Raw genomic sequence first — 19039 nt, 5'->3', positions numbered from 1 at the left:
CATGGTAGCACACTTTTAATCCCACTGCTGAGAAGGCAGGAGGATCTCTGTGAGTTCGAGGCCAGCCTGGTGAGCCTTACAAGTGAGGCCAGAACAGCCAGGGCCACATAGTGAGACTCTGCCTTGAAAAACAAAACAATAACACAATGTTTCAAACATATCTGAAACAACAAACCACTTTTGATAAATTAAGAAGCATTTGCTACTACAAAAAAATAGATCCCAAACCTATAGCCATGTAAGAAAATAGAAAATCAATGTCAAGTGAAGTCCCAAAGCATGGCCCTGATTCATAGTGACACGAGGAACCAGGCCTTTCGCTCTGAGACGCCACTGTCTCACAGGTAGGTTTTTCTCATGAGAACCTGGCGTCGTGCTAGGCAGGTGCTCTACCACCAAGCTAATCTCCAGCTCTTTTCCCTTTTCTATTTGCAGTCTCACTAAGTTGCCCAGGCTGGACTTGACACCCTCTGCAGCCCAGTCAGGCTCTGAACTTGTGAGCCCTCTGCCTCAGTCTCCCAATAGCCAGAATTACAGGCCTGGCTAATACATGGTTTCAAAGGTCACTGAGCTTAAGGTCATCTGTAGCAATTCCGGAAGCAAAACTATGAAAAATGTCCCTCGAAATGTGTTGTTGTTTTTTTTTTTTTTTTTTTAATTTTTAAAAGAGGTTTTTGTTTACTACTTATGTGTATGGGTATTTTGTCTGCGTGTGTGCTTGTGTACCACGTGAGTCCCTGGCACCCTGGGAAGCCGGAAGAAGAAATCGGATCCCCTTGGGCCTGGAGTTGCAGACAGCTGTTAGCTACCATGTTGGTGCCTGGTGCCGGGAAAGGAACCCCTGTCTTCTGGAAAGGAACCCCTGTCCTCTTAATCCCTCAGTCACCTCCCCAGCACCCTTGTTTTTGCTTTTTGTTTGTTTGTTGTTTTGTTTGACATGGTTTCTCTGTATAGCCCTGGCTGTCCTGGACTCACTTTGTAGACCCGGCTGGCCTCGAACTCACAGAGATCCTCCTGCCTCTGCCTCCCTGAGTGCTGGAATTACAGGTGTGTGCCACTATCACCTGGCTGTTCCCCCTTGTTTGTTATTTTAAACAATTATTCTTAGTTTATGTGTCCGACTGTTTTGCCTCACTTATGTCTGCACATCGTGTGTGTGCTGGAGCCTACAGAGGTCAGAAGAGGGCGTCAGGGCCCGACAACTATTGTTTCAGGCAGTTGTGAGCAGTCATGTGGTTGCTGGAAATAGAACCTGGGTCCTCCGGAAGGACAGCGAGTGCTCTTAACTACTGAGGCATTTCCAGGCCATATTTAAATTTTTATTTGTTTGGGTTTTTTTAAATTAATTTATTTTTTAAAAAAATAGGGGGTGTAACGTGGAGGCAGAGGATGACTCTCAGCACCTCTCTCAAAGTCTCTGCTATGCTAGCTGACCTGTAGGGCCAGAGCAGTTCTCTGTGTCCACCCACCATCTTGACACAGAGATGCTGAGGTGTAGCTGCATGCCCCCTCCTCCTGTTTTCCAAACAGCTCTGAGGACTGTGCCCAGATCCTTAGGCCTGTTTGACAAGTGCTTTAGCCTGACGAGCCGTCTTGCCAGCCCTGTTCTGTTCTGTTCTGTTCTGTTCTGTTCTGTTCTGTTGAGATGGGGTCTCCTATCACTAAAACTGGCTCCCTGGCTGAGTATGTAGCTAAGGATGACCTTGAATGCTTGACGGTCCTGCCTCTACTACCAAGCTGATTGTGGCCGTGTGCCGCCGTGCTCCATTGTTTGCGGTGCTGGGAGCAAACCTTTGCTCACACATTGTGTGTGTGTGTTGTTGTTAATTTGAAACTAATATGCTATTTGAGTACCTGTCTAGGCTCTGATGACCTTCACCCAGCCCCATTTCTGAATCTTGGCTTCATCCTAGAGTAAGCCTTTTCTTCCTGGTCCCCATCTTGACAAACTAACCGAATCAAATATATTCTTTGGTATCTGTATTTATTCTTTCAGTGGGATCCATGGAACATAGAACCGACACATACTTGCTGAATGATGCTGCTTCCCCTTGCCTCGTGCCTTCGCTGAGCACATAAAAGCTCAGTGAATATTTATCCCCTGACTAACAGCGCTGCTCCTCACAACAGAATTTAAACCACATTAATACTGTGTGCTGACTGCTGAAACTTGAACCCTGATTCTACACTTACTTAATAACCGAGTGAGTTATTCAGCTGTCTGTGTCTCACTCTCATCGTATGTAAAATGACGATGATAATAGGGCCTGCATCATATGGCTGTCTAAACACACTGGACACACCCCAAACATGCAGTTGTTATTTTTAGCGCTACCTCGGACTGAGATTTTACAGACTTTCATTCTGATGGAAGACAAAAATTAACATCTGAGACTCCAGTCTTAGAACACCCTTCCCTCTCAGCTCAGCCGAGGGCCTTGAGCCATCTCCCCACCTAGCAGCTTGTGCCCTAACTCATAAATCCTGACTCATGACACAGACATGTCACCTTAATGCTTGTGCAGCCCAGTGACTTAATGCTTGGAGATCTTCAAATGAAAGGCACCCAAGGACAGCACCGAATACACTATTGAGTCTTAAAAGGGGGGGAAATGGGAAAGGCAGAGGTACCAGAACCTACTATTGCAGCAGATAATTAAACAGGCACCTAGGAAGGAGACAGCCATCCTTAAAATGTAACTTATTTATTTATTTGTGAGGCAGGGTCTCCTGTGTAGCCCACATCAGCATCGAAATTTCCAGGGTTCCCCCAGCTTCTTCAGTTGCTAGGATTGCAGGTGTGTGCCTCTACACCTCACCTAATCCTTTAATATAGAGACAGGGAAGATAAGTTTGGCCTCTTCCAGGGTTGAAGGCGGCCCACAGTGGTGGGAACCGGCCAAGTCCTTAAGTGACTGTGGTTGTGAGAATCATGGGAATCTTTCACCTGTTCTAAATAAAACACACAGCAACCACTTGTATTGTTACTCTAATTAATTTAAGCCACTTAAAAGGCTTGGGCAAACAAGCCTCTCTAAGCAGCTTGTTTGTGAGCTGCGCAAGTCCTGTATTAAGCCATGCTCCCTTTTCAACTGCGTGCTTCTCATTCCACAGCTCCTGGCCACCACCTGGGGCCGTGCACCTCTTCCTGGACCCAGAAGCTACCCCAGGATTCGCGCGTGCTTGTGTGTGAATATTACCAGACTCCCTGGCACAGAAATCTTCTCAAGATGGAACAAAATGGTAAGATGTGACACTTTTACAAGACCTAAAAATAAGCAAGCTAAAAATAACCAGTACCACCACGGTGAGTTCCCATCCCCAACATGGTGACCGGCCGGGTTGTAGCCCATAGCCTGGAACCAGCCTGGCAGAGTTCCACAGTTTCATAACCTTGACACGACAGGGTTCCTTAAACAAGTTTCTTTTTTTGTATATGGACATAACACTACGACCTATCTTGTAAAAGAGAACAAGAAGGCTGTGCTGGAAGCTTTCCGCCCCGATGAAAACAGCTGTGCAGAACGCGTTAAAGCCGTCAACCCTCCCACTAAGCACGCTACTAACCGGCAACCATCGCCGGACTAGATCAGCTGGGCCTTAGTTGAGGAATCATGGGCCGTGAAGTCCTTTGGTAGCCACACCCTCCTGGACTGCCAGGGAAGTGAGAACTACATCTCCCAGGATGCCACACTGAGCCCACCACCGCCACCGCCCTCTTCCCCGCCCCTGGCGCATAGCTTCCTGGGATATGTAGTTCTGGAGGCAGAAAACTGGGCGGTGTCAGGTCAGAGAAGAACCACACGCCCCAGAAGCGCTCGCGTCACTCTTCCCCTCCCCTCCGGTAGTCGGAGTGCTGTTTTTGTTGGTGGTGAAAGGTGAGGGGAACAGCTGATCCGTCTGTGGGGTAAGAAACTTGGCCTAACTGAGGGTGGGCTTGCGCGGGGTCGTCAGCCGGCTTCTCAGCCTGCGAAAGGCTAGTCCGTGAGAACTGTGAAAGGGGCCGGCAGGACCGTTTAGGTTTTAATACCTTACGCACCGAAGAAGCCACCCCCACGTTTCGGGTGTTGTTGCTTTCAAGGGGGGCCCTGCGGGTAGCCCCCGTATCGTCCTCGCTTTCTTGCGAGGCCTTCTCTGTAAAGCTCGATCCGCTTATGAAAACTTGAAGGGACTGAGATGTTTGCTTAATCTTTTCTAGGCAGTTCTTTGCCTTCATAGACCTTCTTCCCTGTCTCACCCAAATCCAAAGATCCAAAGGCCTTTACCACGCTGAATCCCTGAGGGGAAAACTTCCAACTTGTGGAATGCCAAAACCTAAGAGCCCTACAGTGAGAGGACACACACACACACACACACACACACACACACACACACACTCACACTCCTCACACGGCAGTTGAACACGGTGTCTGACCACATACACTTTAGGTGCAGGACTTTCCGTCGTGGAGAATGTTTGCAGCTGTTACGGATTTTCTTTGTGGGGAAGGAGGGATGGGGGGTGCGGTTCTTGCCTGTCGAACTTTGGAGACGGTTTACCCTCCCTCTACCCTCAGAAGAGTTGTAAGAAAAGATGGAGTAAATGTGATGAGGGATTTGTCAGAGATTAAAAAAAATTACATTGGAATAGCTCAGTCCAGTCTCTTTTCAAGGAAAAAACTGTTCCCTTTGCATCGCTGGCCCACCTTTTCCGTCTCCACGGAGTGTCTAATTTCTTTTAAAGTTCCTCCCACACCGTCTTAGCCTGGTGTGGGTTTGTGATGTTTGGGGGCGTGCACATGATTAGTGGTGATGGCTGATTGGACAGGTCGGCTGCAGCTGACACAGGAGGCAGATTTGTGGGCTGAAGAGGCTGCCTCAGAGCCTTCCACTGAAGCCTACTTCATTTTTATTTTCTAAGTTAACAATGAGATCCATTATGACATTTTTAAACATGTACATCATTCTTTGTACTCATTTATCTCTTAGTACTACTATGTTTTAATTTCAGTGTGTGTGTGTGTGTGTGTGTGTGTGTGTGTGTGTTTCTGTGTACAGAAGAGGATGACTTGGAGAAGTCAGTTTTTTCCTCTCACCATGTGAGTCCTGGTGGTTGAACTCAAGTTGTCAGGTTTTGTGGCAAGCACTTTACCCACCCAGCTTTCCCACCCGCCCCAATCCTGTACTTTTTTTTTTTTTTGGCTGTTCTGGACTCCCTTTGTAAACCAGGCTGGTCTTGAACTCACAGAGATCCACCTGCCTCTGCCTCCTGAGCGCTGGCATACAGACGCGTGCCATGGAGCCCGGCTGTCCTGTACTCTTAATTGTTATTACCTAGTCTCACCTACCCTGTGTGTCCCAGTTAACTCTCCCTAGCTGACTGAAAACATCCCTTCCAACTCTATCCTATCTGTGTACTCCTGCCACTACCACAAGCATGCGGCAGGATTTAGACACTTAACATTGTGTCCAAGCGGAGTGAGGAGGGGCTGCTAGAGCTGTGTCAGCGCTGAGACAGACCATTAGCTTTCTAGCTCTGCTCAGGGCAAGGTGTGCAAAAAGGAAGGCTCCTTGTTGACCGATCTGCCTCTTCTCAACCTTGAATGTTCGTTTTCCTTCTCAGGGCCCCTTACTTACTCTGTTTCCAGCCTGCCCCCTGCCTCAGGGTACGGCTTTCCTGGCTCCAGGCCCCACATTCCATCTCCCTCACACCACTACCTTCCTGCTGAATAATTCACTCCACCCTGGAACTGCCACCTCCAGAATTTTTAACTTCCTAGAATAGAAGTTGAGGGACAGAACCTGTCTTTCCTATCATCCTCCCCTTCTCTCGCTCTTGGAGGAAACAAAGCTTTCTTCTGCTTTCTTAGAGGTGATCAGGATAGATAAGTCACAGACAGGTGTGCTGAGAGCAGAGAACCATATTCTCTGAAGACTCTTCATCATCAGAGATTAGCTATTGTTTTGGGAGTCTTACCTGGGAACAGTAAGGTCAGCAAGCTTAGGCGTATGTAAAAGCTCAGACTGAGAGGGGCCCACACTTTAGCTGGATTTTGAATTCCAGAGCCAGAAGGTACAGAGGATTGCATTGGGAAACCAAGAGAATGTGGACTTCCCAAGGATGTTGAGAGATGAAAAGGAGAGACCGAGAGGTGCAGAGCCTAAGACTTGGTTAGTGGGGCAGTGGAGGGCCAGACATCAGACAAGTGAGGGCACGACATAACAGGGAGGGAGGCTGGCGTGGAGGGCCAGGCCTGTGCACACAGCTGGGGGAGGAAGCAGAGGGGAAGACTTAGCCCTGCCAACCCTTTCTTTCACAGGACAGCAGGCATCTTGACAGAATGGAAGAGTCGTCACTGTGCCGGGCACCGTCCCGAGGTGGGGTCAACTTCCTGAATGTGGCCCGGACGTACATCCCCAACACCAAGGTGGAATGTCACTACACTCTGCCTCCAGGCACCATGCCCAGTGCCAGCGACTGGATTGGCATTTTCAAGGTATCACTGGACCCTGTTCTGACTCAGGCTTATGGGACACAGGTTGGCTAGAATATGAGTGGTGACTAGGTCCTTAGATTCTCAGGTTGATAGGGAGAAAGATGACACACATGCCAGAGGCCATGGATATAAAGGTCATCTATAGGGGGCTGGAGAGATGGCTCAGCGGTTAAGAGCACTGGCTGCTCTTCCAGAGGACCCCCGCATGGCAGCTCACACCTGTCTAACTGCAGTGCCAGGGACTCCAATACCTCACAGAGACATATACAAGATACCAATGCACATAAAATAAAAAGAAACCATTTTAACCAGGCATGGTGGCACATGCCTGTGTTCCCAGCACTCAGGGAAGCAGAGGCAGGTGGATTGTTGTGAGTTCAAGGCTAGCCTGTCTACAAAGCAAGTCCAGGACAGCCAGGGCTACACAGAGAAACCCAAAAAACAAAACATAAAGGTCATCTCTCTTAGCCATTCTCTCTCCTGATAGTATAGTGTCCTCTGACTTTACCTGACTCTTAGCATCCTTGGTACCATTCGCTCAGTCCTGTTGACCCTTCCACCCTTCCATCACTCACTCCATCACTTCCATCACTCTTCTATCATCGTACCTTTGTCTTTCAGGTGGAGGCTGCTTGTATTCGGGATTATCACACATTTGTATGGTCTTCAGTGCCAGAAAGTACAACTGACAGTTCTCCCACACATGCCAGTGTTCAATTCCAAGGTATAAAGACCGGTGGGGAACTGGGATGGGGGAAGCAAGGAAGTGGGGGAGGGGGGAGTGCTGGGCTGACAGGCATACGGAGCACAGAGGAAAAGGAAATATGAATGCGTGTAACTTTTCATCGCTGGGCCTAATGGTACTCCAGTGTCCCAGACACTTCAGAGGCGGGGGCCGAAAGATGACTTGAATCCCGGATACTAGAGCTGGCCTGGGCAGCATGCCAGACCCCGTCTCCAAGGAAGAAAAACGCTTATGGGCTGTGTCCAACAGGGTTCAAGTCACCAAAGGGTTAGCCTCCTCAGGGGCTTAGAGGAAGCTGTAGAAAGATGGGTTTTGAGGACGTTAATCTCACCTGTTTACCCAAAAAAAGAGAAGCTCCCATATGGGACAAGGAAAAGTGTGTGATAACATCAGAAAAGTTGGTCATAGCAGTCTAAAAGACCTGGGTTCAAATCTCGGTTCCGTGCTTTACAGGCTATTTGGCATTGAGCAGGTGAGCTAAAATAGGGCTTGTAGGAGTTCCACAGGGGTTTAAAATGGTCTGGGGACACTGGCCGTGCACTGTGTGGTCCACATCGGCACTTAGAAGGTGGCAGCTAGACGCTGCGTGAGGAGGAGGCAGTGAGCGTCTAAAGGTGGGTAGGCAGGAAGGGGTAGGAAGCATATCCCAAGGACCAGCCACAGGGGCCTGGATAGCAGGTAGCATGGTACCACTTTCCTCCCCTGCTGGCACTGAGGAGCCAGAGGTCATCCTGGGTTCTGGGCTATTCTTCCCACAGCCAGCTACCTGCCCAAACCAGGAGCCCAACTCTACCAGTTCCGCTATGTGAGCCGCCAGGGCCGGGTATGTGGGCAGAGCCCCCCTTTCCAGTTCCGAGAGCCAAGGCCCATGGATGAGCTCGTGATGCTGGAGGAAGCTGACGGGGGCTCTGATATCCTGCTAGTGGTCCCTAAGGCCACTGTGCTTCAGGTAAGACGGCCACAGCAGACTCTTTCCTGGGCTGGGGGTGCCAAGGACAGCTTTGCAAGGACCCTTCTTGCTCTGTGCTCCCTCTGTCAACTGAACTGAGCACTTCACTGGGAGATACCGAAGGTCTGCTCTCAAGAAACTCAGCCTCCCGCAGACACAGACTCACAGGACAGGAAAGCGTCCTCATGGGCCAGTGCAGCTGAGGGTTCTAGACCTGAGCCAGCCTGCTCACAGGGCCACTGCCTGCCCTGAGTCCCACAAGAGACCCATAGGGTACAGGGGAACTGCCCCAGGGAACACAGGGAGGTCGGGACGCTGAGACCCGCCCCTACCAGGTGCGTCAGGGCACGGGACCATCCAGAGGTGCTGACCACATACGGCTTTTCGGCACGTCAGGTGTGACTAATCCAATTGAAGCATAGTCACAGGTCAAATAACACACTGGATTTTGAACACTTAGTATGTTAACATTTGCTTATTTACATATGTGTTTCTGGGTATGTGTGTATGCGCATATGTGAGTGCGCACGCGCATATGTGAGTGCGCACGTGCCATAACACAGGTAGAGGTCAGACATTGACTTGTGGAGTAGGCTCTCTCCTCTGCTGTGTGGCTCCAAGGGTGGAGCTCAGGTTTCCAGGCTTGGCAACAAGTACCTTCATCTGGTGAGCCATCTTGCTGACCCAGCCGTGGTGCTCTGAACTGCCATCCCTCAATACCTTTGGCAGCCCAGGTGTGCGCACGTACATGTGGACGCAGAGGCCAGCAGGGAGTGTCGTAGAATGCTCTGGAGCTGGCATTATGGTGGTTGGGAAACCCTTGGTGTAGCTGCAGTACCTAAACCCTGGCCCTCTCCCGGAGCTGCAAGCACGCTCTCCAGCCCTCAGAGCTTTCTTATTAAAATGGGTACTAGAAAACATAAACTCAAAAATGTGCCTTACATAAATATTTCCACTGGGCCAGAGAAGGGCCCTAAGACTGAAGGCAGATACTGGAAAGGTGAGGGATAGGTGGGAGAAAAGCTGCTCAGCAGCTGGGAGTTCACAGCTGCTCAGTGACTTGGCAAACCCCTGCCTTCTGGAAGGCAGATCTATAAATACGTGAATCAACAGGACGACGTTTATACCTAAGAGAGAAGTAAGACAGGCCACTGCTAGGTGCTCTGTTTCACCTTGATTATGCTCAGTTAGCCTCAGGGATGAAGAGTTCAGGGGTTCGGCTAGTAAAGCTGCATTGCAGACTTACCCAACTCTGTCTGACTCCATAAGAAAGGGTAAACGGAGAGGAACCCTCTGTCACTGCCCTGTCAGAGGGAGGTGCCAGGCCTGGGCTGGAAGGTAATCAAGGGCTGACAGTTAAGCAAGATCCACAGCTGGGCCATGACGACTCGATTTCTCCACCCCAAGATGCCTCTGGCATGGTGCCTCACAAATACCCCCGTCTCCTGCCCGTGTAGAGCCAGCTGGATGAGAGCCAGCAGGAGCGGAATGACCTGATGCGGGTGAAGCTGCAGCTGGAGGCTCAGGTGGCAGAGCTGAGGCGCCGAGTGCAGGAGCTGGAGGCAGCTCTGGCCGCTGCCAGGCAGGAGCATTCGACGCTCACAGAGCAGTACAAGGTGCGAGTTGGGGCTGGTGGGGAATGAGGCCCACACCCAGCAAAGAACAGGGAGGAAAGATGTCAGTGGAGTTTTAAGATGATCCTCGCAGCAAAGAAATGGGCTTACGATAACAAGCGAGACAAAACTCTGTGAGAAGAGGTGCGTCTGCAGTTTGTAGTAAGACTCAGTTCTTTGAGCCTAGGAACACTGGCCTCTGCCATCTTCCCAGGTAACAGTATCTCCACTCAGTTTTTTCAAGGAAGGTGGCAGGACAGAGGTGGGGTCATATAATGTTAAGCCTGAGTCTGCCCTCACCTTCCATCTTCCTTGGCAAAACTTAATCCCAGGGCCTCTCCCGGTCCCATGGAGAGCTGACAGGAGAGAGGGACGTCCTGAGCCAGCGGCAGGGAGAGCATGTGGCCCGCATCCTGGAGTTAGAGGATGACATCCAGACCATCAGTGACAGAGTGCTGAAGAAGGAGGTGGAGCTGGACAGGTATGGCACCTCACCCCAGGGCTGAGGCCTCCACCCCCCTTCCCTGTGTCAGGTGACCACACCCCAGCCACTGTGGCCCGCCACAGTCTCTCATGGCGTATTCTCGTCACTCGGAGTTTCCTTCTGCTGCCTTTATACATCCGCCAACGCTGTTCTGTGTCCCTCGCCTTCGAAGGGCTCAGTTGCCGTTCACTGAGCAGCAGAAGCTAAGCAGAATCAGAGAGGGGATATTTAGAAAAGATTGGATAGAATGGTCAATACAAGACAAAAAGATTGAGTTCAGACTTCACTTTTCTTTACTGCAAGCTGTGTCATCACATGTATATACGCAGCCTGTGTGCAGCACATCCATATCCGCTCCCAGCTACTGGGGCAACTGAGACATGATCCTAACTTCAGTCCAGCCAGGAAGACATAGCCGGACTCCATAACGTATAGTTATAGGGACAAGGATGTGTTAATGTGTGTTAAATAAATAAATGGCATCGTTAAAGCACAGGAAAAGAATTAGATTCTGTTCTTGCTATCGGAAATGCTCAATGTCACAGCACAGTGATAGGAGCAGCTTTTGAGTGTATGCAAGGCCCTGGCTTCAGACCCAGCACTATAAAAACAAGAGAGATGTTGGAGCTGGTGCCCCAAGAATATAAGAAAATCTGTCCCCTGAAAACAGGTATAAATTACAGAATCTTTTCTGTTTGTTTGGTTTTGGTTGAAACAGAGTCTTACTATGTAACTCCAGCTGTCCTGGACCTCACTATGTAGACCAGGCTGGTCTCCAGCTCACAGAGATCTTGCTGTCTTTGCTAACCAAATGTTGGGATTAAAGGCACACACCACCATGCCTGGCTAAATCAAAGAATCTTAACGTCAAGAGTAACATAGGGTATATGAGAGAGAGCAGCTCTCAGGCCAGCCTCTTTAAACAGCTATCACTTCATGTCTATTGTACAGAGCCAAGCTCTGCTTAATGGAAGGGAAAAACAAGATCACCAGTCATACCAGCCTGGGCTACATAGTATGTTATGGAGCAGCCTGGACTACAACATGAGTTATGGAGCAGCCTGGGCTGTGTAAAAAGTTCCTGTTCTTTTGTTTATTTGTTTGTTTTGTTTTGTTTTTCAAGACAGGGTTTCTCTTTGTAGCCCTGGCTGTCCCGGACTCCCTTTGTAAACCACACTGGCCTCAAACTCACAGCAATCCTCCTGCCTCTGCCACCCCAGAGTATCGGGACTAAAGTTGTGCACCACCACACTCGGCAAAAGTCCATGTTCTTAAAAAGGGACAGAGGGGAAAACACAGTAATCAGAGTTATTTCTGTCAAGCCGCGTAAGTACTGATCAACACCCATGCCTGTCCTGCAGAGCCTTTACCAAGTTCAATACTCCAGTTCTTTTGTTCATCAAAGAACATTATTAGGTTACTTTAATTCATCATTGGTAAATATTAAAACAACAAGAACAAAACTTTCTGTAAAGGGAAGAGAAGTTCTGCCCAAGTCTTGGGCAGTACGTGAAGCAGTTCAGGAGGTTGCTTACTGACCTAACCCGAGGTCAGGACAAGACATCAGTGTTCCTCAAGGCATCCAGACTGGGAGCCCACAGACCACGCCTCGTCAGCCTACCACTTGTTCTTTCATTGGCTGATACTCAGAAGATTATTCTGTGATGATGGCAATGGTCAGCGTTCATTCCGTATGGTTTTCTCGGGCTCCGCGCAGACCCTGCACACGTTTGCCTGTGGCCTCCTGCATCTGCCACTTCCTGACCTACAGCGAGCTCAGTGGTGGCTGCCCACAGGCACTGAGAGATCGAATTTTCATCTCGTAATCAAGTGGAAGCTGGAAGCTCTGCGATAACAGCCTGTGTGTTACAGAAAGAGGAAAGCCTGGACCACACCTTTACTCCCAGCACTCGGGAGGCAGAGGCAGGTGGATCTCTGAGTTCAAGGTCAGCCTGGTCTACAGAGTGAGTTGCAGGACAGCCAGGGCTACACAGAGAAGCCTGTCTCAAAAAAAATAATAATAATAAATAAAATAACAACTGTCGTCCGGTATTGACAGGGTCAGGGACACAGTGAAGGCCTTAACGCGGGAACAAGAGAAGCTCGTGGGGCAGCTGAAGGAGGCCCAGGCAGACAGGGAGCAGAGCGAGGTAAGACACACGGGGGTTTGCGGTTCGCTTCCTCAGTGCCGCTGGTGTTCATCCTGAACACTGGCACAGAGGGCATACGTGGAGAGGAGGCCCCAGGTGCTGTACCCTCCTCAGCACAGCGCCTGCCCACATCACAACAGAGCTGCACCTAGTACAGGGTTCCAGGGAGGTGGGCGCGGGCGCATTCCATTAGAAACAGCTGTTACGCACACTTCTACTGCTGGCCAGACAGCCGAGCCCATCAGCCAGCAGAGAGCAATTGAGGACACTCACGGTCAACGTCTGGTCCACGAGGGCTTGTGTGTGTGTGCGCGTGCGCACACACATGCACATACACACATGCACATACTCACACACAGGCTCATCCTCACGCGCGTGCGCGCACACACATACATACTCACACACACACGCTATCAAAGGCTATCAAAAGGGCAGTGTAAGGGACAGGCATGATGACAGGCTCGCCATTCTGTCCTAGCACTCAAGAGGCTGGGCGGAAGGAATGTGAGTTCAAGGCAGCCTAGACTGTTGGAGGTAGGAAAGAAGAAATTCAGACTCTGAACACCTTGCAGATACAAGCTGGTAAAGGATAATAGTTTTTAAACTGTCAGCAGTTTACTCTTCTGACAATTTGATAGAACAAATTGATAGAACAAAATTTGATAGAACAAAAATTTTCTGGGGGGTCCCAAAGACTGAGTTAACCTGAAAGCACACATCAATGGATTGGTGCTCTCCAGTGTGTCCTTGTGCATGCTGAGGCGCTTTTAAAAGTAATTTTTAACAATTTAGAACAAGTGTAGAGCTGAGACTGTAGTTGATTCAGTGTTGAGCAGGTAAAAAATAAAATACTTTCAAAACCAGAACCCTGGGCCTCTCTCTAACTTTGGTTTGATAGTACTGTAATTCCAGAACTGGAGAAGCTGAGGCAGGAAGATTGCCACTGGTTCTAGGTATCCTGGGCTACATGGCATGACCCTGTCTTCAAAATACAAAATAACACAAACAAAACTGTGGGCTCAGTTAGGCAGAACAAAGAAAGGTGCAAGGGCACATGCGCGGGCAGCTTGAAGCGCTGTGCAGCACTTTTCGGAGCTCTAGCCTGGAACCTTTCTCTTTAAGCGGTGAGAAGCGCCGGGGAGTTCAGGTGGGGCTGCATAGCTGCACTGAGAGCACTTGGGAGATAGAGGCAGGCACATCTCTGTGAGTTCAAGGACAACAGACAGCCAGGGCTACACAGAGAGACCCTGCCTGGAAAAACAAACCAACAAAAACTTGCATTGAACAGCACTTTGCCTGTTAGAAAATAGCTAGTTACAGCACTGTTCAGGCATCCCACAAGAACAGCCACGTGGGCTAAGCCACGGCTCAGCTGCTAAGAGCATTGACTGCTTCCAGAGGACCCGGGTTCAAACCCCAGCAACAGCAGACAGGAATGACCTGAGCCTCAGGAGAGGTAGCATTCACCTGTAATCAGCATGCAGGTGCCAGAGAGGGAGGAAGAGTGCGTGTCCAGGGCCGGTCTGGACCAGATGGTATGAGCCTATGCAGGGAGGGAGAAGGGAGACTGAGTCAGAGGAAGGGAGAGGTCTGGGTGAGGCACAGTATTCTGAGTGTGCAGGGCCGGATGGGATAGGTAGGATAGCAGAGTGGGGTGCCAAAGTATAAGACCCCAGACTGTGAGTGAGGCCTCCGAGCCCAAGACCAACAAGGGAGGGCAGGTGCGGGGTGCTTCACTCGTGTTGCCTGAGTGACAGGCTTCCGCCACAGAGGGCAGGAAGGCAGCCTGCCTGGGCTGCCCCAACACTCATCCCGCCCTGGTCCTCACCCGCTTTCCATTCCATCAGGCCGAGCTACAAATGGCCCAAGAGGAGAACCGCCGCTTAAATCTCGAGCTGCAGGAGGCTAAGAGCCGGCAAGAAGAGCAGGGTGCTCAGGTCCAGCGACTGAAGGACAAGGTGGCCCACATGAAGGACACCCTGGGCCAGGCCCAGCAGAAAGCGGTGAGTGAAGGCCTGTGGGAGCATTCCAAGTAGTCCAAACACGTTTGGGGGTCCAGAGAACAGAGCCCCGAAGAGAGGGCTCCCTCCTTCACAGGTGGTTACCTGAGGGAGCTAATCTTGGTCCTTTTTCTCCGGAGGCTGAGCTGGAGCCCCTGAAAGAGCAGCTCCGAGGGGTCCAGGAACTTGCTGCCTCAAGCCAACAGAAAGCTGCCCTTCTTGGGGAGGAGCTGGCCAGTGCAGCGGGAGCCAGAGACCGAACCATCGCAGAGCTGCACCGCAGCCGCCTGGAAGTGGCTGAAGTCAGCGGCCGGCTGGCGGAGCTCAGCCTGCATGTGAAGGAGGAAAAGTGCCAGTGGAGCAAGGAGCGGGCAGGGCTGCTGCAGAGCATGGAGGTAGAGGGGCCCTTGCCTACCTTGGACTCCACCCTGTCCTGGGCGCTCTGGGAGGAGGGAGGAGCCGGTGGAATCCTTGGAGGTACTCTTCACTTTGCAGGTGTGAGCCACTAACACAGAGTCCCAGTCCTGCTCAGTGGAATCCCTTCCCTAGTTTGCATGCTTGGGACAGGAGCGTGTGCCGTCATGGCGCTGCCCTTGCCATGTGCCCATTTCTGCTTCCAGGGGATCAGAAGGGAGGAAAGTGCTCAGAAACAGTTTAAGCCCCTAGACATATAAGGGACCCAGCGAGGGCAATGCTATTTCACGGGCATCCCTTGCTACTTCACCTCCCTCCTGTCTTCCTTTGTGCCCTGTCTAGGCCGAGAAGGATAAGATCCTGAAGCTGAGTGCAGAGATCCTCCAGCTGGAGAAGACAGTACAGGAGGAGAGGAGCCAGAGCCATGTATTCAAGACAGAGCTGGCCCGAGAAAAGGATTCTAGCCTGGTGAGGTGCCCTGCCACCGTGGGTTCAAGTCTGGGTCCTGGTGTGTAAGGCCCTGCCTGTGTCTCTTGCTCTGAAATACTGCGCACTGCCTTGCACGCCTCCCAGTCCTCCTGGTTGGAATGTCCACACCCCTTTCTGCTCACAGAGTACATGTCTGGGCCTGGGGGATGACACAGGTGCCTCCCCGTAGCATGAGGCCTGGGGCCCATTTAAGAGGAGAGTCCAGGACTTTGGCCTGAGCCCTGGGGGCCAAGACAGGGCCTTGTGGAAGAACCAAAAGAGGATATAGCTTAACTTTTGGACCAGGTCTTTGGTGGCACATTGTGAGTTCTGGGTTCCATGACATTTTCCCCTCAGGTGCAGTTGTCAGAAAGTAAACGAGAGCTGACAGAGCTGCGGTCAGCCCTCCGGGTGCTTCAGAAGGAAAAAGAGCAGCTGCAGGCAGAGAAACAGGTGAGTGGCCCCTGTGTTCAGCTGGGATGCCACAGTGCTCAAAATTCTCTGTCACCGTGGTACTCTCTCAGCTCAGAAACTAGAATTTCTTTGAGAGCACAAGGCTGAAAAGGGGCCCTGACTCCTCTCAGAAACTGACCTGAAGCAGGAGAGGGACCCACAAGGGGAAGCAGGTGGGGTAGTGGAGAGCTCCCAGTTCAGGAGATCTGGCCCACGTGAAAGCATCTGTCCTCTGGGGGTGAGAAAGGCCCAGGAAGCAGCAGAAGGCACCCTGCAGGCTTCAGCCTTTTGCTTCCCCACCCCCAGGAACTGCTGGAGTACATGAGGAAACTGGAGGCCCGGCTGGAGAAGGTGGCAGATGAGAAGTGGAACGAGGACGCTGCCACAGAGGATGAGGAGGCCACTGCTGGGCTGAGTCCGTGCACCCCTATCCCATGACACCCTCCCCCGCCCCCAGCTCTGAGAAAAGCTCCAAGCGATGCCCTTGGGAGCAGCCTGGCCTGCCCTTCCGTTCCCAGCCCACTGCAGTCTTCCTGCTCACATCCCTGTGGCTGACCTCTCCCCTCTACCTGCCTTCCTCCCACAGGCTGCCCCGCGGCCCTGACAGACTCGGAGGATGAGTCCCCAGAGGACATGAGGCTTGCCTCCTATGGCTTGTGTGAGCGTGGAGACACAAGCCCCTCTCCTGCGCTCCGGGAGGCCTCTTCCCTTGTTGTCATCAGCCAGCCAGCACCCATTGCTCCCCACCTCTCAGGGCCGGGGGAAGCCAGCAGCTCTGACTCCGTGAGTAGTGAGAGCCCGTGGGCACGCGTGTGGAGTCATACGCAGTGGGGACAGAAAGCCTGGACTATACAGGACTCTTGCTCTGGCCTGGAGGAGGCAGGCCTAGCCTTTCTTCAAGACTGCTAACAGGGCTAGGCATGGTAGTGCAGGCCTTCAAACCCTGGGCCTTCAAACCTTGAACTCTCAGACAGAGTTCAAGGCCAGGCTGGATAGCTCCAGGGCAGTCAAGACTATACAGTGAAGTCTCAAAAAAAAAAAAAAAAAAAAAAAAAAAAGACAGAATCACCAAAACCCAGGCCAGCTCAGCAACCTCAGTGCTCCCAGATTCCATCCTGTCCTCTCCCCACCAACCCTCCTCCTCCCCACCCGGACCACCGTGCCAATCCTCCCTGTCTCTTTGGTGCCAGGAAGCTGAAGACGAGAAGTCGGTCCTGATGGCAGCTGTGCAGAGTGGGGGTGAGGAAGCCAGCCTTCTGCTTCCTGAGCTGGGCAGCGCCTTCTACGACATGGCCAGGTGAGGGTGGCACGGGGGGGGGGGGGCAGTATGTGGGCAGCCGCCATGCCCTGCCCCAAGTCCCCCTTCTTGGCTCAGCCAAGAGGACAGGGTACCAGTGTGCCGGACAGGAGTGTCAGCTCCCTCCACAAATCCAGGTGGCTCTGCGTCCTCTCTCTCTCCCTGCCTTTGACTGGCTTCTGTGTTCTAGCATCATCTTCCATGGAGCTCAAATTGCCCTGCTTCCCCTCTCTCTTGCCCCTACCCCCTCCCCAAACACCAGGTAGGTACCTAGGGCTTCAGGGAGGAAGAAGGTGACCAAGGCCTGAGGGATGGGCACAGAGAGAAGGACCACCATCAGAGCATCTGTCTGCCTAAGCTGGAGATGCTCATTCTGACTTGCTAGGAAGTTGGGGAGGGGAACCTGGGGTGGGCAGGTATCAGCTGGTGCCTTCAGCCTGGCTCTCCTGCCCTGTTCAGCTGGGTGGGGCCTTGGGGAGAGCACCAGCCCCAGCTCCGCCTGGAGCGAGGGTTGGGCAGGAAAGGCCAGTGCTTGTCACCTCTTACTGCTGGAGCAGGAAGACGAAGAACTTGGTGTCAGCCTCATTTTCAGCCTCATTAGGCAGCAGCCATAGATGGGGGAGGTTGGGGGATGGGTGCTGCACTGCTGACAGCAGCAGGGGCTCAGGCAGAGGGGACTGGGCATCTGAAGAGCCGGGGGACAGTGTCACAGGCAGAACGACCAGGACGGCACAGGAGGGGCCTTGCTCCCTGAGGTCAGCAAGAAGGCAGCAGAGGCTGGGCATTGTGCCTGCAGCCGGAGCCCTTGGGAGGGAAACGTGGGAGAATCAGGGCTGCAGGGGTCTTCCTCTGCACAGAGCAAGTTGGAGGCCCTGTGTCAAAAATAAAAACAAAGACCCTCTCCATCTCTCCTCTCTCCTCAGTGGCTTTGCCGTGGGCTCCCTGTCGGAGGCCAGCTCTGGGGCCCCAGCCACCCCCCCATGGAAGGAGTGTCCCATCTGTAAGGAACGCTTCCCTGCGGAGAGTGACAAGGACGCCCTGGAGGGCCACATGGACGGACATTTCTTCTTCAGCACCCAGGACCCTTTCACCTTTGAGTGACCGCACTCTTCCCTATATGTAGACACACACACACACACAAACACACAGGCACACACACATATGCACGAGTACGCGCGCACACGCACACAGACACAGACATGCACGAGCTCGTGCACACACACACACACATACACACACACTCAGACATGTATGCACTTTGCTCTCATGCCTCTTTGTAATCACACTGGGCTCTGTAAATTCTGTCCCTGTAAACCAGGCCTGCATCCTGCTTTCTCCCAAGCTCATAACTGCAGTCACTGTCCTGCAGTCGCAGGTGGGGATCTGTGTTCAAAGCAGTGGCTGGGTTGACTCTTTGGAAACAGTTTGGAGGAGCCACGGTGGAGGAGGCTTGCCCTGTGAGAACAGAATTATTCATTGCTAGCCCAAGTGTGTGCGCGCACACACACACACACAAACACCCCACTCCCCTCTTTGCCCAAAGCCAACTCCTGGGGCACCCCACCCGCTTTTATTCAGTTTGTTTATTGAGTTTTCTCTGGGCCTGCATGGAGGCAGCAGCATGGCCTCTCAGCCTCACGGTCTCTCAGTTCTTGGCGACACCGGTTCTTCTGTTACCCGCTGCTCCGCACACCCGCCCTGGCCCTCCCAGGCCTTAGGTCCTAAGTTTGAAGTTTGTTTTGTATTTTTAAGGACACATATATGGTCTCATGCCACCCCACACTGCGTCCTCAAGCGGAAAACAAAATGTATTTGTGCCTTCTATGAGGGATGGGGGACAAGGGATCCTAGGTGTCCCAGCCCCTCGCCCTTCCAGGCCCCACAGCAATAAGACCCCCTCTCCTCTCCTCTGTAGTTTGGACAAATATATTTATATGATATGTGTAACTGTGGTCGTAGGAAGTGTGTTCTTACTGAGAGGCGTCGCCAC

The 19039-nt window shown here is 51.9% G+C and overlaps 1 protein-coding gene across 1 annotated transcript; it reads left to right on the top strand.

The window, feature by feature from the left end:
* The first annotated feature begins 3846 nt into the window (after positions 1–3846).
* On the top strand, positions 3847–18996 carry Calcoco1 (calcium binding and coiled-coil domain 1). The gene is made up of 15 exons (XM_055618306.1): positions 3847–3907; positions 6300–6476; positions 7098–7200; positions 7980–8170; positions 9628–9786; positions 10116–10264; positions 12327–12417; positions 14265–14420; positions 14558–14812; positions 15174–15299; positions 15657–15752; positions 16059–16167; positions 16339–16535; positions 16943–17049; positions 17973–18996. Exons 2-15 carry the CDS (start codon positions 6321–6323, stop codon positions 18148–18150), a joined length of 2073 nt encoding a protein of 690 aa, XP_055474281.1. The 5' UTR covers positions 3847–3907; positions 6300–6320; the 3' UTR covers positions 18151–18996.
* The last annotated feature ends 43 nt before the right edge of the window (positions 18997–19039 follow it).

This window comes from Psammomys obesus, unplaced genomic scaffold (assembly GCF_907164565.1).
Source record: "Psammomys obesus unplaced genomic scaffold, mPsaObe1.curated_primary_1811, whole genome shotgun sequence".
Classification (NCBI taxonomy): domain Eukaryota; kingdom Metazoa; phylum Chordata; class Mammalia; order Rodentia; family Muridae; genus Psammomys; species Psammomys obesus.
Note: the sequence above shows the minus strand (reverse complement) of the source record. Positions and strands in the feature narration are given on the sequence as shown.